Source organism: Calcarisporiella thermophila (assembly GCF_041956535.1).
Source record: "Calcarisporiella thermophila strain CBS 279.70 unplaced genomic scaffold VTP21scaffold_6, whole genome shotgun sequence".
NCBI lineage: Eukaryota > Fungi > Calcarisporiellomycota > Calcarisporiellomycetes > Calcarisporiellales > Calcarisporiellaceae > Calcarisporiella > Calcarisporiella thermophila.
Window position 1 is genome coordinate 456,752 of NW_027192196.1, and position 18,834 is coordinate 475,585.

An 18,834-nucleotide genomic window follows, 5' to 3' on the forward strand; every position below is an offset into this window, starting at 1 on the left:
TAGTCTTTATCAATACGTTAGACTTCCAATAAAAGCATTGACATATTATGTTTTTTCAGGCAATGTCCCAAGAAATGGCCTACCGTTAAATAACGCAAACGAGATAGATATTGGGAATGGAGATTCTTCACCTGAGTGGGGAGTTGATATAACTTTACATGGCGGAATGATTCATTATGGTCCGTGGACAGACCGGCAAAGGTAGAAAATTATTTATCCTATTAATTTGAAATTTTGACATAAAGATTATTTGTTTTTTGCGTCGTAGATCACTTCTGCAAAACTTTTTCTTTCCTCAATCTTACCGTAATGTCCAGAAAACAAAACGTCTTCGTCCAGGCCAACAACGTATGCACACCGGAATTAAATTTACTATTCAGACTGATACAGATCTCACCTTTCGAATTCCAATGAAAGAACCTTCAAAAGTAAACTTAAATGCTTTTTATTTTTTTCGGTTGTTATCTTAAATTTACACTTGATTCTTATATCTAGGATTGGAAATACTATGCAGGAAATGGCCCAGATGCCGCCATTGCTGGGAGTGCAACACGCCCCTATGGGTGGATTGAGATTAAAGCGGCTAAAGGTTCATCAGTCGAAGTAAACATCCCGTTCGTTGCTGATGAGAACGGATATTCATCAGTAGTGGATGTACAAATCAACTATCCCGTTTTAGTGACAAGCACTAATTATGCTACCTTCCTGAACGCGAATCGACTACGGGTTCATATCGATATGCATAATCAGCTCGTATGGAATGCTCCAAAAAAGTGGACGTTCGATATATCATTGCACCGACCTAAATTCTATCTATTAAGAGATCACATATTCTTGCTGACGGATATGATAAAAGACTGGTCATCTGGGCCTTCAGCAGACTTGATGCATTACATTCCTACGCGTTATGAATTTAAAATTACTTGTATCCATCCTCATATCAATCTCTATGTCAATGAACACAACATTATTAACAATCCGAGCGAAATCGATGATAATGGTGAAAATTTTAGCGTTTATTATTGCTTATTTTTTTCTTTACCGACTTTTTTTTTAGTCATTTTTCATCATCAAAAGTCAACGGTTAGAAGCTAACGTCCTCTTACCGTTTGTCAAGTACAATCCGCAATCAACAAGAATTAAGTTTTCAGTGGAGGTAAGTTTACTTTACGATGGTATCTCGTTACCTGACATTTTGATGATACTCAAACTAATATTCTCCTCAAGATAACGAAAGCGAAGCTTATGATGTCTTTCCCCACATCACATACACTTGCTACTTTTCTCTCTGATGAAAGTAAGAATTTTGGCAGTCTAGTCAGCTTACACCTTGACGGCGAATACGAGTTTTTCAGTCGCGCAAGTCAGTCGAACTTGGAATCGTTGAATTTGAACATCAAGGTGAACAACTCTTCATCATATATTGTGTAAAATGTTTGATATGATAGTTAAATCGTGTTTTTTTCTTCGTATAGGGCAAAGGCGCGAATCTAAAGCTTTTTGGGTTTATTTTGCGCTATTTCCTAATTGTCTATACCAACTACTTCGGTCAATTCGTTAACTTTGTAACACTGGAAGAATATCGAACACGACGGGAGCGAAACAGTATGGAGATAGACATGGCGCGACAACAAGCTTGCAGAGTAAAAAAACAAGCTTTTTTTCGGATTTTAGAATTTTTATTCAGATTTTGTATTCTAGGGACCGAAGGATCCATTTGAAGTTCATGTACTGCTCTGTTTAGAGGATTCTACAGTGATTCTCCCAGAAAACCTCTATGACTGCGACAACGCATCAATGATTGAAGTGCAAGAGGCCCAGATGGAATTGAGGAATCTCGATATATATATGGGTAAATATGTGATTTTTTCTGTTTTTGCAAAATTGAAGTGGATATATTAACATTGTTTTGTTTATTCAGACATGAATGTCAATTTTAGTCCAATGATTTGGACGCGATATGCTCCAATTGTTTCTGACAAGAAATCGGTCATCAAAGTCAAAACACCTAGGGATTATCAATCTAATTTCATTCACATTGATGGTATTTTCTAGAATGATTAAATGGATACTGTGTAATTACTCATTTTTTTTTTTAGATCTCACAATCCATGGACATCGTCTATATGGCCCTGCTCCACGAACGCTTACCTATGTTGCAAGCTACGAGTTTAATATTGGCACAGTATCGGGGTGTGTTAAGCCATCTTTTCTCCTAGGTTTAGCGAATTTTGGGCAGGCTTTTGTATATAATATGCGTGATGAAGAGAATGCACTACCTCCTGAGTTTGCTGTGCCACCTCTTCCTGATGCTACTTTTCTCAACTTATCGGTCATGGAGATAGATATATCAGTATGGGGGCAAAACAGTGCAACCCAGTTGCATATGAAGGACGGACTACGAGTCGAACATGATACCCTAGTAAACGAGCGCTATACAGACAAGTCCGATATTATTATTCCGCATATAGTTTTACGGAGCGTAGCGTCCACTGAGCGAACAGATGGTAATATGGAGCCATTTAAGGTATGGGATAAATATTGAGAATTGAATAATACTCAATATTTGACTATGGTTATTATTTAGACTTCGGCAACTGATGATTATCCATGGGCAGAAGTTGCAAACTTAAGCTCTGCGCTAAATATTTCCATCTACAAAACTGCAAACGATTGGAAGGAGATGCGTGATCGTCAACAAAATTATATTCGTAGCCAAGATTGCGAGACTCGGCGCTGCCCATTCTTATATGGCGGTGAAATTGATCGTGAGAGCCGTTCACAGCGGACTACATACAGTTTCCATGTTGGGACACTATATGCTCCACCGCTTGTGAATAAGTATGCTGGCGCAGAATATTTGGATCTTTATTATGGCGATGCTGATGCTTGGCCAACCGAAACTCCTGCTATATCACCAAAACCTAATTCCCCCTCGGTATATGAAAAGAACATTTTTGAGAAGGCTTTTCTTTCTGAATGGCTTCCATCGTTGGAAGATAAGGTATCACTGTTTGACCGTCCTGCTTCAGGCGACAGTGATTCGAGTGATGGCTCGTTTGTAACTGCATCTGACGGAGACGCTCCCCAACCCCAAGATTTGGAAGATTTAGCGAACGAAATTGAATCATTCGATAGCGAGTATAGTAGGGAGGAAGAAGATGAATATAATGAGCAGCAAAAAGGTGAATTCGGAGAGTATAGTGGTAAATATCTCGTTTATTATATTCTTTTTATTTCATAAATTAAAATCGAATAATTTTAAAATAGACGCTGAATCCGACTTGACGGACACTTCTTTGCGTACCGTCAAGCCACCTCTTGGTATGCTTCCAACTATTCCCTATAAAAGTTATTTACGGCGTTATCGCGTACATTACCGATCTCCACCTACGACTTCCTATCACAACTCTTTCATTCCTCCGCCACGGACTTCATTTGTTTCCGCAATTTCTTCTTTTGGACGCTTGGATGAAAGCGATGACGAATCCTTTACATACACTAAAGGTTCACAAACTTCTCAAGAATTTCTGGAAGGCCTGGATGAAATGGAAGACGCTTCCCAATATACCCAGGATGAAAATGAGGATGACGAAAGTTCGCTGGATAATGAATCGCAGACCACTGTTGTCTTTGAGACATTAGGTGAATTGAAAGTCTTACTTACGCCAATATTTGTGAAAATTGTGCAAGAGTTTACAGAAGCAATTATTGCTGAGGTATAATTTGCTCATTCATGAGATATATTACCTATCATACTCATCTTTCTACTTTTTAGGACTGGGATATGGAAACAATGCTAGATACCTCCCAGATGAAGTATGTTGGGAAACTCACCCGCTTTCTTTCCGACAAATTCAAGTCAATGCGATTCGTTTTGACAATACCTCGCGTACATCTGTATTTCATCCAGGACGTAATGCTACCAGCAGATTTGACCGCTCCTGCTGACGAACATACAGGAATCAGGACTCGATATGATCGTTCTGACACTGTTTTATGTACCGTTGATATTATTCTCGATAATCTGCGAGTTTCAGGTGGTATCCGCTCCGAGGATCTTGCCTTTAGCGAACAACGTAAAAGCATTGCTGAATCTAAACTTAAGACGATGGAGTTACGTGTCATGCTTGATTTCGATCGGTTTGCAGCACACGTTCGCTTTGTCGGATCAAGCTCAATTGGTATATTCGGAATTCCAGAAACACGTCAAAAATTCCGCGGCTTTACGGCTGACTTCGGAGTCATATCTGAACCAGTTATCCTCGAAGTATTGATTCATAAGCTTAAGTTCCGCTGCCTGGGTCGTATGAAGCCAAACTATATACGGCTGGATATAGACGATGTGTCCTCCACATTTATTGATCAATCTGCTGAAATTCTTACGGGAGCGACTTATTCTTGGCTTGCATTCATGCAGGACTTGGAGACTATTCTTGCCTCATTCAAGCAGCGACGATCTACACAGCTGCAGATGCTCGTTGCTGAAATTGCTCGCTTCTCACAGGGTACTTCACCCACTTCTGATCCGGCATTTCTCAACAGGCCCTCCAATGTACTCCGCCTCGGCTCTCGAAATTTCCGCAATGATGATGGGTGGAAGCTAATGGCTCACATGAGACATTGCTTGCGATTAATGCCCCGATCATTAAAAGACACGCTCCGCAAGCAACTTTCTGCACCTCGTTTGACTGTTAACTCAGAACAGCTTTACCAGTTGGTGGTCGAAGAGTTTTCCAAATGGAGAAGCTGGGAAATTGATGACATCTCACGTTGCCGACTCATAATGCAAGTGTTTCCGCAAATCGCACAGGTTGTCAAACCAGCTCCAGCAATAGATGATGTATATACCATCCAGCGTTTCCTTGTAAACTCGAACAATTTTGGCCATTTCGGTATCAAAAGCTTCAGTATATGCTTATTAGAAGAGCAGTATGAGAACAAGGTATCCTTTGGGCAAATGGATGTTCACATCGAGAGTAGTTTCCACTCTGATCCGACCAGCCAATTATCTGAGGGCATACGCAGAAGTCTTGATCAAGAAAGTAGACGTAGCGGTCGCGGAAGAAGACCCTCCTTATCTGGTGGATATTTGGATATGGTGGCAACTTTCCATCTTCATCAACTGGATGTGGTGGCCAATCCCAACTTAATTGCATTTGCGAAACACATGCTCCGAGTTCATCGTGTGTTCACTACGGCACTAAATACTCTTTATAGCGGATCGGTTTATCCTCCATATTCGACAGCACCTTCAACCTCCGCGGCTGTAGTGCGCACTTCACCTCATGACCGTAGTGTGCAAAAGAAGCTCGATCTTAGTAAAATCGTCGAGGGGTTGGATTTAGTCGCACATGGGCTTGTGATAGTACAATCCACTAAGATCTCTGCCTATGCGCAGAACCTCATCATGCAAACACAATTCACAAATGTGAATGCGTCTGCGCTTTTTAATAATTCACGTGCCCTACCTTCAGGAGATCGCAGCGATGCAGACAGTTCTTCTTTTGTGCGCAGTTCACAGCGTGGATCAAAGCGTTCTGGCATGCCTCCGAATCGTTTGATCTTTTCAACCGTGGGCGGTATCGGGAATGCAACCCTCGAAATTAAAGAACAAGCGTTTGTTGCATCCACTACCTCAGGATTGCGTGTTAATACGCTCATGTCAGTGGAGCTATCTCAGCTGAGCTTGGAATATGCACTGAGTCATCAACTACATTCCCGTGGTACATCTACATCATCATCTACCAATATCAGACAGCGCACTTCTGATATCGCACGCGAGATTGTAAATGTGCTCTGCACTGTGCGCAGTCTCTCAATCCATTTGCCACAGAGTTTGCTCAAATTGTATAACTTTGTTGAGGACTGGCGATCTGAAAATTTGCCTCGCTATGATTTTTGGTTGCGTCGTCTTATGGATGAGTGGGAAGAACAGAAACGGCTAATGAGCAAACCAGCCTCTCCTGAAGCGGAACGCTTGAATCAATTGCATCAGGAACAACTATCCCAGCAACAACAGCAACAATCACTGCAGCAGCAACCGGATGGCCTACATCCTGTGAAACCACCTCGAGCTCTTAAAGTTCAGGCACTTCTCAAAACTTTTATTTTCGAATCAGATTTGCTTCCTTCACTTCGTCTTCGATACCAGCTCTGGGATGCCTTCGCTTTAGTACAGCATGGCAGACAATTGTCTACTCCATCAATTGACTCTGCCCCCATTATCCTTAGTTACATGGGTCAGTTATCTTGCCAAGAAGTGAAATTTTTGCCGCGAGAAAAACGGAAAAGTAAGAAAAAAGTGCGACTGGGAGATGAACTGCCACCCTCAGAGCAGTTGACTCAGATGGCATCGTTCACCATTCCAGCGATCCGCGCAATTGGCAAGGTACATGATGTGGACCAGCTGAAGCGAGATGTGCAACGCTTATCCGGCAAAAATACCCTCGCACAAGAGCAAAATCAATCAAAGGCCAAAGGAAATAAGTCGAGGCTAGATTCGTCAATTACCCTCGACTTCGTAGATCTCACACTCAACGTCACTGTCATTGACCATATATTAACTGCGCACACACTTGTTGGGAGCGAAATCAACGACTTGGTGGATCTTTTCTTGTTCTCAAAAAAGAAACTTCAGGATAAAAAGGTCTCAGTGGCTCCTAAAGACACTCCTAAAGCCGATAGCACATTTTTATATTCTCTGAAGATATCACTTCAAGGCCTTCGTATTGCTGCCGTGAGCCCAACCGCCTTATCCGTTTTTGAGGCAAATCTCTTGAGTGGTTTTGTAACCAATGACCTCGCGCCTAGAATTGCAGGATCTATGCAGCACCAGGATTTGGCATGGAAGTTCTCTGCGCAAAATCTTTCACTTTCGCTTAAACACAACACCGATCTTTTCCACGACGCAACTCAAGACGACGTTCGTCAGAAAAGACATCGTCTTGCATACATCGTGATTGATCTTGCGCTCCAGAATTATGCGAATAACGATGAACAATTTGGATCTGTCGCTATATCATCAATTAAATCGAACCAGGAGAATAATGCTCTGGTATCTGGCGGGGAGTTAATTTATCTTCAGTTTTTCAAAATCCATGCTGTAATGCAACCTGTCGCAGTGGGCAAGCTAGCTGATCTCTATATATACTACAGTCAGGAACTCAATCGTCGCCGTCAGATGCGTTCAAGTGAACTTACACAGCTCGCTGAGAACACTCGTCGTGTATTGCGCTCCCTTAATGTCGAACTACCTAAATACAAACAAACAAGCAAATCACTATGGGAAAAGATTGGAATATCTATTCAGATTAACAATCTTGCGATCGCAGTCCCTCTTGACACACAACAAGAAGTGGGCATTACTGGTTCCGAAAACAATACCACTACAAATAAGTCTACTTTCTGGCGCCGTAATGAGATTGGTGCGTTCCTGGTATCGGTACATATGATTGATTTTGTAACACATCAATGGATCAAAACCGCCGGTCGTATGACGGATTTCTGTGTACTTTTCGTAAACGAGTTTGACCAGGGCTGTGAAGATCATTTTTCGCCTCATGCCCATCCCAAAATCAATCGCCTACTGCTCCCGGAAATTTCATGTGAAGTAAATACAATCACCCCAGGTGAGGCCAAGAAACGGATTACTATTGATGCACGTGTCCGCGGGTTTGAGGTGGATGTTGACGGAAAAATCGTCAACCATTTCAACGCACTAATTGGCATCTACCGTACAAGTGTTGAACGCGTTAACGCGCTTACAAATGAGTCCAACTTGATACTTGCGGAAAATAAAGCAAAAGAGGAAGAGCAAATCCCAGCCACTCTATCCCCCGAGCTGACATCTTCCCCCTCGCCTTCTGCTTTTACATCTCCCTCTCCAGTTACACCTACTGCTGGAGACTCCTCAATGCTGGTTTGGTTAGATGTCGAAGCAGCCTTCCATTGTTCCGCCGGCGAATGTAGACTCTATACACGCAACCGCGCGCAGCGACATATGCAACGACAATCTACATCAGCTACCATGTTCTCACCAACCTCCACAATCTCACACTCGCGAGGATGGACATCTGGAGGTCGCAAGACCCTCGGCAGCCTATCGAATTACTCCTCAATGAGCTTTGAAGATTCAGAGCGATTACCTGATTCTGGAATCGACGTGATCATAATCCCTGGAATGAGCATGTGGGTAGTCTTCCAGACTCCAATGGGTGCGCGAGCCAATACCATTACAGATCCATCAGCTCGAAAAGCTTTTGCAGAAATTATGGTACATCCAAGTGAAAACATCTTCTATCCCTCACTTCTGGTATTTGTCCGCGAGTTCATGAACGGTCTCAAATTTGATATGCAGCAAGCCAGTGACCAGAAAGCACTTTCAATGCAAGAAGGAAAACCGCTTTCTCCGTCACTTGTATCTGGAGCTAACCTCAGTCTATACTTACGTTTGTCACGTACCCGACTCGATTTTAGCTGTCAGCCAACATCTAAGGTAGTTTGCACGGCCAATTGGGAAGAAGGAAATTTCTTGCTTATGTCTACGGAGGATGCAAATGGTCACAGCGTATCTTGTATGGGGAAAATTCGAGGTGTTTCCGCCAACGTGCGCCATACATTTTCTCCGGAAGATTGTCTCCGTGCCGAGACTAAAGACATTGTCTTCAATGGTAGTCTTATAAGCCGACGTGGTGATTTAGTTAATGATGATTCTATCTCGTTAATTATCGATGCGCCTGAGATATCAACAGATCTAAACGTCAGGCATCTACAAGATCTATTGATGCTGATTGCCATTTGGAGTCGGCCACTTGAAGAACCATTACAAAATCTCAGAACAACACCTCCATCGTCTCGCCGCTCTCAGATGAATTTTGCAAGGTCACCTTCCGCAGACATCACAAACTCTACTCCTACACAGTCCCGTGGTTCCACACAACTTAATCCTTTCGGCAAATTCATTGCCCTCCGTCTACGAAAACTCGAGCTTTCAAGCGATCTTGGCCAAGCGATTGGACGGGTTACATTTTCTACTGATACTATTAGCGTGCGTACTAGTCACATTCCAGGACAAATTAAAGGGCTCACAGCTTCAATTCGCCAATTGGATATCAAAGCTGAGGGACGTCTTTCTGGTACGGCAAGCATGGGAGGTCTACTCATTGATGGTGCAGTTCAATTGCCCAATTTGCAACAAGACATGAACGAGCAAACTGCTTTTTCACGACTGCTTTTCCAGACTGAACGTATTACAGCACTTTTGGATTATGAGTACCAGAAAATATTGGCAATGACAATTGACCCGATAGTGCTGAAAGCATCAGACTCCTGGTCTGGCTCAACGGACACTCCTACTATGCACGTTGAGGTAATCTTGGAAATGAATCACGTAGAAGCCTTGGGCTCAATCAAGACCGTACCGATCTGGATCACCATGTCGGACAAGCTGTTGGCACTTATTGAAGAGAAGCGGCTTTATGCAGAAAATTCAGTAAAAAACACTGCGCGACCTGTTCCTACCTCCAAATCTGATTTTGGGGAAGGAGCAGGAACTACTAAGTCGACTGGGACTCAACCTATGCCTTCATCTGTAGAACCGACCTCACCCGACGAAACTGACGGAGAGTTTGCATCATTTTCATCTTTGGAAAGTGACTTTACTATGCGTGGTGTTCGGGTTTCCCCTGTAGCTAAAGGAAAAGCACTGTTGCACACTGCGAGTGTTACAGTGTTTCCTAATCAGTTCTACGATCCTGATTGTGTGCAGGTGCGTGCACGCGATATGGCCGTAGATCTAACTCGTGATGCTCATGAGAAGCAGCGTATTCACCGACTACTCGATATGCGACTGCAAGATGTCACTTTGTCTAAAGGAACCTGTCCTCGTAAGCTATCTCGCAAAGACGAAGCAAGCCTCAACCTTGAACAGTGGCTAGAGCATGTTCGCACCACCTCTTCCAAAATAATTCTTGCAATACCACCTACAACTTCATTTATGGAGTCGTGGCGTCGGCAAGGGGATCCAACTGTCGACCATCGCTTTATTACCAAATTTAATGGAGGTGTAGACATTGCACTTAATATCGGCCTGATCAAGTATTTACAAGACATGGGTCAGCTGTATAAGGAGCAGATCAATAAAGGTAAGATGGCGGGTGTAGTTGACATAATGCGTTCGCCGACGATTGTTCCTGGGTCACCAGCACTCTCCGACAATAAAGGCGCATCTGATGAAGATTCAAAAGGAGAGCCGTTGAATGAGTCTGTTAAGGTTGAGGAAAAGGATGCACCTATATCTAGTCTTAAGGATCAATCCTCTTTACCGAGTGCTTCGACTTCGACTAAGAAAGATAAGGGTGCTTCAAATTCTGGCAAGTCGGAAACGTCTGGGCGCACAATTATCGGCAGGCAAACAACCCAGGATTCTGACTCGATCAATAAGCAATCGATTGACAGAGATATGTCATCCAAAGGCAGTAGAGACAACTTGTCCAAGGATAAAGCGAAAGGAAAAGCCGTTCCTTCTGCAATCACTATACCTGGAGGTGATTCCACAACTCGTCGTAGACGCACAGAACTACACTTTAATGCAATAGAGCCAGTGCAACTTGATCCACAGCTCCGTATTATGGGTGACGCAACTCCTCCTTTGGAATGGGTTGGCGTACAACGCAAGACTATTCCTGCTTTCGTGTATAACACGGTCTCTTCTCAACTTGATGGTATCCTTATGGTAGTGTTAAGTTTATATGCTTCGCAACTTCGGGATTTAATGGCTGGACGAAAGCCAGAACGAGAACCAGAACGAGAACCAGAACGAGAACAGTAAATAATTACTTTTTCTATTTGGTTATACATTTATTTTTATATATTTTGCTTTATTTTTTTTTTTTGTCGATTTACTAACATTTGTGAACGATATCCATAATGATTTTGAATAATAACTGATTTTGCACGTATCTCAGTTTAGGACAAAATTTCATTCTATCGAGTCAAATTCAATTTTTACCGACTCTCAAAATAAACAAACAAAAATAAACCAACGGCTTCTTACCCCTCTCTCTTTTTTTTTGTAAGGCATTCTCTCTCAATAGAAAACAGAGAACAAGTCGGATTCGCAAAGATCAGTCTAAGATCCTTTTCTCCACTTAATCTCACCCCTCGCCCCCACTCTCACCGCTTTTCCACCTTTTTTTTCTTTCTCTCCTCTTCCATCGCCCTTTTATTCAAACCATTTCTCATAAATACGATCTTAACGTAATCAACTACTAATCAGCTAGGTAACAATAGTTTTATTTTTTGAACAGAACAATGAAACTGAAGATCTATGAAAAGAAGTACTAACATCGCTTTATTTTTTTTTTGTAAATAATAAAGCAAAATGTCAAAATCTCGCCCCGATTCTCAAGATGTTGAAGCTATTTCCCAGCGCTTCGCCCAACTTTCGCACGATGATATGAATGGTAACGAAGATTACCAGGAGACCTCTGAAGAACTACTCGTTCTGCGCGCACTCCTATCAACTCGAGAGGCTGGTATTATTATTGGCAAGGGTGGAGCGAAAGTTGCTCATCTGCGCGAAGTTAGTGGCTGCAAAGCTGGTGTATCGAAAGTGGTACAAGGTGTGAATGATCGAGTACTGACTGTATCCGGTCAATTGGAGGAAGTTACTAGCGTGAGTAGCCCAGATGCAAAATCCACGCCTTTCATTGGAATACCTTAACTTTTTTATTATTAATAGGCTTATTCAATCATCGCACAAACACTTCTAGAAAACCCTCCATCGAACTCCATTACCTCTGACACAATTGTCTCCATCCGTCTTCTTATATCCCACAATCTCATGGGCACTGTGATTGGACGCCAGGGTGCCAAAATCAAACAAATTCAAGATGCGTCGGGCGCCCGTATGACTGCCTCCAAGGAAATGCTCCCTCAAAGCACAGAGCGCGTGGTGGAAGTGCAGGGAAACCCCGAAGCCATCGCCGTTGCCGTTCAAGAGATTGGGAGGTGTCTACTCGAAGACAGGGAACGCGGGGCCGGCACTGTTCTCTACAACCCTGCGGTGCGCCTGGATACTGCCACGGGACGTCGCGATTCCTCTACTGGCCGACGGGAATCCAACTCTCTACCCATGCGCGACGCGAACATTCACACGCAAAACATCTCAATTCCCTCAGATATGGTCGGCTGCATCATTGGTAAGGGCGGGTCCCGTATTTCCGAGATCCGAAGACTCTCCGGGTCGCGCATTAGCATAGCCAAGGAGCCACACGACGATAGCGGCGAGCGCATGTTCACGATCCAAGGTACTCCTGAGTCAAATGAGAAGGCCTTACTGTTACTCTACAGCCAGTTGGAAATGGAAAAAGAAAGGAGACTTAGCGTTGCGCATAATGCTGATGAGGACCAGGATGAATAATTAATTAATGAAGTGGGATATCTTTATAAACTTATTTTTTTTTGGCTTTTTACCTCTATTTTTATGTTAAAGCATTTTATTCAGAGATTGCCCGTTCTCTCTTTCCCCCTCCTCCGTATTTTTTATTCTTTCGTCGTTTATTACCCCTCATATCCAATCCGATTCTCTCCTTGACTTTCGTGTTATTCTTGTTAATTGGGTTTGGGTTCTTTTCTGTTCCGTTGAATAATTTTGTTCAAATAGCTACTTTCTCGCAGGCTCCTTTCATAAAAAAGGGGGAAAAAAGTTTTTCTTAATAGTTTATTTGTGCGCAACTGTGCGTTCTAAAAATAATTTAGTTGAAATGGTAGTTTTCCATCGTACTATCTCTCATCCATTAGTATCCGAAAAAAGCAAACCAAGCAAAGACCAGCTAATTGGCATTTGATGTTTCAAGCAGAGACAAAAGAAAGATAGCGAGATCAAAGCTTGGGAGTCGGTTTGTACTCAGAGATGTGCTTCACATAATCACGCGAGATATCTTTTATCTTAGGAGTGCCCATCAATGCCATAGCTCGGACCAGCTCTTCCTGCAAAATGCCGAGGATTCTCTTTACTCCGTCCTCTCCTGCATAAGCCAGGCCGTAAAGAATGGGGCGACCGACAAACACTGCCTGTGCACCTAGAGCAATCGCCTTGTACACGTCTGTACCCAATCGCACGCCTCCATCAATCCAAACCTCAGCGCGACCACGGACTGCCTCGACAACTTCGGGTAGAACATCAATCTATCAAAATAAAATGGAATTTAGAACCCGTGCCTTTTTTCCATGAAGTAAGTTAAATCCAGCGCAAACTACCGTTGCAAAAACGCCATCGAGTTGTCGTGCCCCATGATTTGAAACCCAAACAACATCCACCCCATACTGAACCGCAAGGGCCGCATCTTCACCACACATTACTCCTTTCAACACGATTTTCATCTTTGTAATACTCCTCAACCACCTCACGATTTCCCAAGTCAAAGAACGATCATATTTCGATGCGATCGCGTTCGTAACAATTCCTTTTTCATCGAGTTTTTGCTCAATGAAATTGGCAAACTGAAGATGCGGAGGAAGCTTGAAACGATTTCGGACGTCCGCTCGACGCATGCCTTGTACAACTGTGTCGATGGTCAGTACAAGGGCCTTGTAACCAGCCTTCTCTGCTCTCCTAATCAGCTCTTGGCTAATTGATCTATCAGCGTAAACATACAATTGGAAAAAGTACAATGATTCTGGGCCGAATTTCACGACATCTTCTAGTGAAGTGTTTGCGAAGGTTGATACAGTCATTGCAGACCCAAATGAAGCATGAGCACGAGAAACAGCTTCTTCTCCGTCGGGATGCGACAGTCGCATCATGGCGGTTGGGGCGATGCAGATTGGAGAACTTACGGGATGTCCCAAAATAGAGGTACGAGTATCAACATTGGAAACGTCACAGAGTACACGAGGTCGAAGTCGCCAGCGAGAAAATGCAATAACCTAGAACAGAATTTTTTTAATAAAGAATAAGGATCTCCATTAGTTTAGAAAAGAAAGCAAGCTAATATAAAATTCTAACATTTTCCCGAATCGAATCTTCATTGTCAGCTCCTGAAGAATAATATCCATAAGCAGCTGGGGGGAGAATGTTTTTTGCAAGACGTTCAAAATCGTCGATGCAAATTGGCTCGCCCACAAGCTCCTTGATTGCCTCCATTACTGTCTAAAGGTTATAGAGATTTATCACTTGAAAATCTTATTTTCTTAGGGGGGAAGAATCCGGGCTGTTCCAGTATTATGGATAATTGATAATCGATTGGCTAGAAAATAGACGAAAGTAGTAATAATAATTAATCCCACTATTAAGCAATGCCATTATATTTTAATAGGAAGAGTTGCCAGCAATAATTTTAAATTCCTAATCAGAGTATAAGTCTTTATTCTTCCATCATTTATTCACTGCTACTTTGGCATATAATTATTTTCGATACTGTACCTTATTTTATTTTATTGACGAAATTTTATACCACTATTAAGTGGCTAAAAGTCCATGTGTAATAATCCTTAATCCTAGCCATATATTAGATTACACGTATTGTACGAGGTAGTTTGCTGAGATAATTCGAAATGTTCACAGAGGATATTGTTGTTTGATTTATTCTTTAAACGCAGATCAAAGACAAGTAATGGTCACGTTAGATTAGACTCCGCTGAGAATCACTTCAGTTCAACCACTCGATTCTCCACGCCTCACCTTTGAACTACCTTGTTACTACAATGTGCTCGTATCATTTCACCCTACTCAATAATTCAAGTGGTCTCTGTATAAGCTTCAGCTGGGCACTTCCCTCATAATTCAATTACGATTCTCAAAGCGTATGCCCCGAATTATACAGACTACTCTGTTCCTTCCTCAATGTGTACACACAGCCTTGCATTCTAAAAGTATACATAACTAGGATACATCAGAATTGAATACCGTTATATTTAGTTTTGTATATGTAATATAAAAAAGCAATTACTTTCAACCTTCTGTACCATTTATACTCTCATATGTAATGATTGAGTACGGGTTAGCATATTACACGATATTTCCTATTTTCCATTTTATTGGGGAGAGAGGTATATATCTAGCTTGCTGGAGATAATGCAGAATTTACTATGGCCTTGACGAGTATTTTCAACAGTCTTCCCGTCGAAAACCCATCATACCCTCGCACTTTTGGAATTTTTTTTAATTACCATAGTAATACCCCTTGGAAAAGTATATGCTGATACTTTTCAGCATTTCTCATAGAATATACTCAACTGAAGTACGTCAATAATAAACAGGCTACAGTCGTAAAAATATATCGACGACACTATTTGCTGAAATCTATTATTGATCAATGTGTTAGTTTAGATGGAGCTTGGCTTTCAACCTTAGTTGCGCTATTATGAAATTGGCGCCCGGTATTTAAATTGCCTGCTAAATATTACTGTCTCTTTACTTTGACCCCCCAAAAACACAAGTTATAAGTAATAACATGTACAATATATCCCTCCCCCCATATACCATTGCAATAGCTAGATTCATGTAGCATAAGGCGATTGAATAAAGATAAGTTCTAGTCTGATATATTCTTGATTTATATCAAATACTTTATAGGCTTATTGAAAATTTATGCTATCTTTATAATAGGCAATAGACTAAAACTCCGAATTCGGCGCCTTGCACAGCGCTTTGCAGAACGTAGTAAAGTAACGACTCCGTTTTATTCTTCAGCCTCGTATTCGCACAGTTGAAAATAATCTCTATCCTTGTCATAAGCTGGCGTGTCATTGAAAATGGTAAAGGCCTCTATTCCCAGAGTCTATGCGGTTATTCTCCATTTGAGATATACGGTTCAATACGTGTGACGTGAAGATTTTGTTCGTGATTTTTGTCGCCTTTTTGTACCAATCACCCCTACATATAGCTGCATCCATTCGTACAAGTCGATTTCTTTATTCTCCTCTACTATTTCTTTGGTTCACGTCAAAGTTTTTTTGACTCTCCCATTTGTTATCATAGCCTTTCTTATTTATTCACTTTACCACTCCAGAAACCATCACGGAAAATATCACCGATATTTTGGCGTTACTTCATTTTCATTTTTCCCATTTTCTTTCGCCTGTAAATAGCCATTCTGGAGGCTCCGGAACATAAAAATGAAGTTTGGCCATCAGCTTAAGACATCCCTCTACCCTGAATGGACGTTTTATTATCTTGCGTACGACGATCTTAAGACCGAAATCAAAAAAAGATTACAGCAACATCCATGGACAGAAGACGATGAAGCAGGGTTTGTTGAATTGCTGGAGAAGGAACTAGACAAAGTGCACTCGTTCCAGGCGGTCAAAATGGGAGAAATTACCCGCCGTATCGAACATTGCCAGCGTGAAGTCGCCGATATTATTGGCAGTGATACGTCTACTGATGAGGATTTCGAATCGCTTGAAATCGAACTTAGCAATATAATCGCAGATACCCACGATCTTGCTAAATTTACGCGACTCAACTACACTGGATTTGTTAAGATAATCAAAAAGCATGATGTATTTATCTTTTCATTGAGTTCTATCGGACTGTTTTCATATCTCACTTTTGTTCATTCCCTTTGTTTAGAAACAAACTGGCTGGGTATTGAAACCAATGTTTATGGTGCGATTGAACGCAAAACCTTTTTATAAGGAGAACTATGAAGCCCTTATTGTCAAGCTAAGTCAACTCTATGATCAAGTGCGTAATCGTGGAAAGGAACGAGGTGGGGATTCTTCCGCCGGTGGAAAACAGGCCGCATTTGTGAGACAAACTACAAAGTATTGGGTCCACCCTGATAATATCACCGAGCTCAAACTGATTATATTGAAGCACTTGCCTGTGCTCGTATTCAACCCAAACAAAGAATTTGCACCGCAAGATGCTGCAATTACAAGTATATATTTCGATAATGATGATTTTGAGCTGTACTTGGGCAGATTGGAGAAAACAGAGGGTGCAGAGGCGATTCGTTTGAGGTAAATTATCAAATTGTTCAATGGCTTCATTTTTATCGTAGAAAAGGTCCAACTTCTTTTTGTTTTTGTGTGCTAGGTGGTATGGTGGAATGGATAACCAAGAAATTTTCGTCGAACGCAAGACCCATCGCGAAGATTGGACTGGTGAAAAATCTGTCAAAGCCCGATTTCCCATCAAGGAAAAGTATGTGAATAAATTTTTGCGCGGAGAGTACACGATGGAGCAGACTTTTCAGAAGATGCGTGAAACCGGGAAGAAGAGCGAGAAAGAAATCAATGACCTTGAACAACTTGCACAAGAAGTGCAGTACACCGTTCTAACTAAGAAACTCAAGCCTACTATGCGATCTTTTTACCATCGCACTGCTTTCCAGCTTCCTGGCGACGCGCGTGTACGCATCTCACTTGATACAGAACTTTGTCTGATTCGTGAAGACAATTACGATGGAAAGATGCGTTCAGGATCAAACTGGCGACGAACAGACATAGGGATCGATTACCCATTCCCGCAATTACCAGACGCAGATATTTGCCGATTCCCTTACGCCGTGCTAGAGGTAAAGTTGCAGACACACATGGGGCAGGAGCCACCTGCATGGGTAACTGAATTAATTAACAGTCATTTGGTAAGTTCGTACACATTCATAGAAGAAATCTAACAGTCGGATGATACATATACAATTTCCCTTGGTTATAGGTTGAGGCTGTTCCAAAATTCTCAAAGTTCATTCATGGGTGCGCAACCCTTCTTGAAAATCGAGTTCAGCTGCTTCCTTTCTGGTTGCCTCAAATGGATATTGATATTCGCAAGCCAGCAACTAGTTCGATTGGGCTTGTACGTCCTAACTCTACAATGTCTCTGGACACTTCAAGTGGGGGGCATTCGGATGAATTGGATGTAGTTGTGGACAATGGATACCAATACGGCGGTCCAGACCAAGACGCTCCCTATACTGAAGCTTACGGGGGTGAAGAGGATGAACATTCTCCACTCTTTGATAAGCAGCGCAGACTAAGAAATGGGGTTACACGTGCTGCAAAGGCAGCGGCCGATGGGCTCAAAAGTTTCTTCGATGGCCTACACAGCCTTCCGCAATCCACTACAATTCCGGAAGAACACCTTCCTCAACAACGCTATCCTGATAACGATAGCAGTCGCATTCCGCTACATGCACGTGGAAAACGCATTGCGATTCCAGTACGTGTCGAGCCCAAAGTGTTCTTTGCAAACGAACGCACATTCCTTACGTGGTTGCAATTTACCGTTGTCCTTGGAAGTGTCGGGGTCGGGTTGCTTAATTTCGGTGATAAGGTAGCGAGAATCTCGGCTGGATTATTTATTTTCATAACTTTGGCGGTCATAGCCTACGCCTTGGTGACCTTCCATTGGCGTGCCCGGCAAATTCGTGGGCGTGGAGTAGGGCCATATGACGATCGCGTTGGACCGACGGTGTTGTGTGTATTCTTGTTGGCGGCTGTTGTAACTAATTTCTACTTGCGGCTAAATCACCAAGAGAATTCGCATCGTCCATAAATGCAGGATGATGTATTACGGACACCTATTTTCGAACATATTTCTCCTTTTTTTCTTTCTTTTTCTTAATGCTTGGATTGATTCAAATTGCTATAGATATTTAAAAGCAGTCTTGGAGGGAAGTTTTTAGCTTCTGCTTTAAACCTGTGTTGTCCTTTTTTTTTTATATATACATATATCTTCTCATACGACGTGTCTTTTTCTTTCACTTCTCTGCGGAACTTCAGAATCTAATAAATATATAAATTGATTGGATTTTTATAGTTAATTGTTAAACGATGCAATATTGGATAGACAGAACTAGTGAGCGGAGAAAATGGCCAAGTCAC

The 18,834-nt window shown here is 42.1% G+C and overlaps 4 protein-coding genes across 4 annotated transcripts; 3 read left to right on the top strand and 1 right to left on the bottom strand.

The window, feature by feature from the left end:
* Nucleotides 1-3,787: 3,787 nt before the first annotated feature.
* VTP21DRAFT_9901 (uncharacterized protein) lies at nt 3,788-10,831 on the top strand (the record flags this gene model as incomplete). Its single annotated transcript, XM_069400899.1, has 1 exon — nt 3,788-10,831. The coding sequence occupies one exon, from the start codon at nt 3,788-3,790 to the stop codon at nt 10,829-10,831; it is 7,044 nt and encodes a 2,347-aa protein (XP_069253627.1).
* A 552-nt stretch (nt 10,832-11,383) lies between these two features.
* Nucleotides 11,384-12,424, top strand: VTP21DRAFT_9902 (uncharacterized protein; the record flags this gene model as incomplete). The annotated part of the gene is made up of 2 exons (XM_069400900.1): nt 11,384-11,677; nt 11,744-12,424. 2 exons carry the CDS (start codon nt 11,384-11,386, stop codon nt 12,422-12,424), a joined length of 975 nt encoding a protein of 324 aa, XP_069253628.1.
* Nucleotides 12,425-12,885: 461 nt separating this feature from the next.
* VTP21DRAFT_9903 (uncharacterized protein) lies at nt 12,886-14,149 on the bottom strand (the record flags this gene model as incomplete). Its single annotated transcript, XM_069400901.1, has 3 exons — nt 12,886-13,191; nt 13,264-13,932; nt 14,012-14,149. The coding sequence occupies 3 exons, from the start codon at nt 14,147-14,149 to the stop codon at nt 12,886-12,888; spliced, it is 1,113 nt and encodes a 370-aa protein (XP_069253629.1).
* A 1,973-nt stretch (nt 14,150-16,122) lies between these two features.
* Nucleotides 16,123-18,505, top strand: VTP21DRAFT_9904 (uncharacterized protein; the record flags this gene model as incomplete). The annotated part of the gene is made up of 4 exons (XM_069400902.1): nt 16,123-16,509; nt 16,580-16,971; nt 17,048-17,597; nt 17,669-18,505. The coding sequence occupies 4 exons, from the start codon at nt 16,123-16,125 to the stop codon at nt 18,503-18,505; spliced, it is 2,166 nt and encodes a 721-aa protein (XP_069253630.1).
* Between the last annotated feature and the right edge of the window lie 329 nt (nt 18,506-18,834).